At 46.9% G+C, this 1994-nt stretch overlaps 1 protein-coding gene across 1 annotated transcript in view; it reads left to right on the top strand.

Moving 5' to 3' along the window:
- LOC103740947 (fructose-1,6-bisphosphatase 1-like) overlaps positions 1 to 1994 on the top strand; it is a 29397-nt gene that overhangs the window by 23035 nt on the left and 4368 nt on the right. The window contains 1 exon segment of the mRNA XM_008841628.3: positions 1550 to 1687. Coding sequence (XP_008839850.1) covers positions 1550 to 1687 — 138 coding nt within the window.

Genomic DNA, 1994 nt, shown 5'->3' with positions numbered 1-1994 from the left:
ACAGCACGAGCTAAATCTCTAAATGAGGCCAACGCACAGGAAATAGGGGCAGGACAAGAGCAAAGTTTAACTTAAATCCAGGACACAGCTTTTGAAACCAGTAGTGTTTGTTGGTGTCACCTGTACATACATGTTCAGCCACCCCAGACACTCTTTTCATGCGCTGTTACTTTTAAATTGATGGATCTGTAGTAAAAATATTCACTCTCTTAATTCCAGACTAGATGGGTATCCGCAGGAATAAGTTTCTGTTTACTGGGAAGCCTTTCCTCCCGAGATCTAAATGTCTGTAAGAACAGTGCAGCGGCTGTAATGTTCCCCTGCTGGCTGCCAGGCCTGGATTTCATTTGAACCCTTTTGCTCTTTCTCTATTTCCTGGGGTAGGGGGTCAAGGTTACCCCACGGAGATGCTAAGCGCTTCCTCTTCCTTTGGACTTCCTGCAAAGACAGGCTGATGGCTTCTGCTGAAACCACCACAATACCTATACTTGGGTTTCTAGCAGGCTTTAGCTTTCTAGCAGGCTTTAGCTTTTATGTCTTGTCTCCGTATGGGGGTCTCCCCTCCTTCACGGGCTGGACACTCAGGGTGGACCAGGATGGGTGCCTGGGGAGCATGGCTTCCTGAGCTCCATGCAGCTCCTGCTGCCCTTTGGGAGATAGGTCAAAAAAAGCACAAAAGTAAGAAAGAAGAGTCACAATGATATCTTCTATAACCTTTGCCGATTCCCTCTCCCTTTCCTCCCTCCTTCCCTTCCTAGATTCAACACATGCCAACGTCTTCAGGAATGAGTCTTATTCTCTTAGATTATTTATTTATTATGTGTGGTGAGAGTCCTCCCGGTTGTGTTACATCACGTACTTCTTCCGTTCCTGTGTCTGAATGGGTTTTCCTTATTTTCATTCTCTGGCAGTTTCGTACACTAACAACTTTGGTCATTTCACTCCCCATATTCTCTCTCATTACCTTCTCTCTCCTTTTGAAATCCTTCTATCCAACAAGCCTACTTACATGGCAGTTTTTGTGACCCACTGAGTTTAATTAGGGCTGCTTGTATGAGGAGGGGCAGAGGATTATTTACATGATTTATCAATGGCTACAACACTGAAGAAAATAATGCCCTCTTCCCAGCAACCATTAACTGACAATAGTCCCCTAGGGAGGGGTGGGGGGCCCTTCTCCATTCATGATGAAGACAGAGTCTCACAATGTAGCCCAGGCTGACCATAAACTCATAGCCTTCCTGCTTCAGCCCCCCTAGTGTTGGGATCACAGGTTACTATTATGCCTGACATGATGTGGATTCTTCCTTGTACGGAAACCGTTTGCTATCACAAGTCTTTGCATTGCCTGCTGACTTCCATGTCCTATTCTTCCTTAACCCTCATTTTCTTTTCATTCACTGTCATCAGTGGAGCATTTGGCAGCAGTCGGGGTGCTCTGGGTTGCAGCATGGCCACAGGCATACCCAATTTGGTGCAACCCACTGCATGCCTTGTTCATACCTGGGGGAGATGGCTGGTCATCTGTCTACCTTTCCTTGTTTCAAAGGCCATCGGAGAGTTCATTCTGGTGGATAGTAATGTGAAGATCAAGAAGAAAGGTAATATCTACAGCCTTAATGAGGGCTATGCCAAGGACTTTGACCCTGCCGTCACTGAGTACATCCAGAGGAAAAAGTTTCCCCCAGTAAGTGAGTGGGCAGGTATTGGGTTAATGGTGTCCAGCTCTGGGAGGAGTATCCTTGTGAGGAAAAGGGGCACTTGGCATTAAGAAGGGCCCTGACCTTACTTGGGACCCTTGAGTTATGAGGAAATCTACTGATGTGTGTGATTTATCCTGAAGGAAGAGGGGGAAGTCACTGAGCCTAGGTAGTGGGACTGAAATGCTTTCTCAGAGATGTTAAAATGGGGTGTTATCTGGGTGTGGTGGCACACGCCTTTAATCCCAGCACTCAGGAGGCAGAGGCAGGCGGATCTCTGTGAGTTCAAGGCCA

Source organism: Nannospalax galili, unplaced genomic scaffold (assembly GCF_000622305.1).
Source record: "Nannospalax galili isolate Female #2095 unplaced genomic scaffold, S.galili_v1.0 scaffold740, whole genome shotgun sequence".
Taxonomy (NCBI): Eukaryota; Metazoa; Chordata; class Mammalia; order Rodentia; family Spalacidae; genus Nannospalax; species Nannospalax galili.
This window is presented reverse-complemented; position numbering and strand designations above follow the sequence as displayed.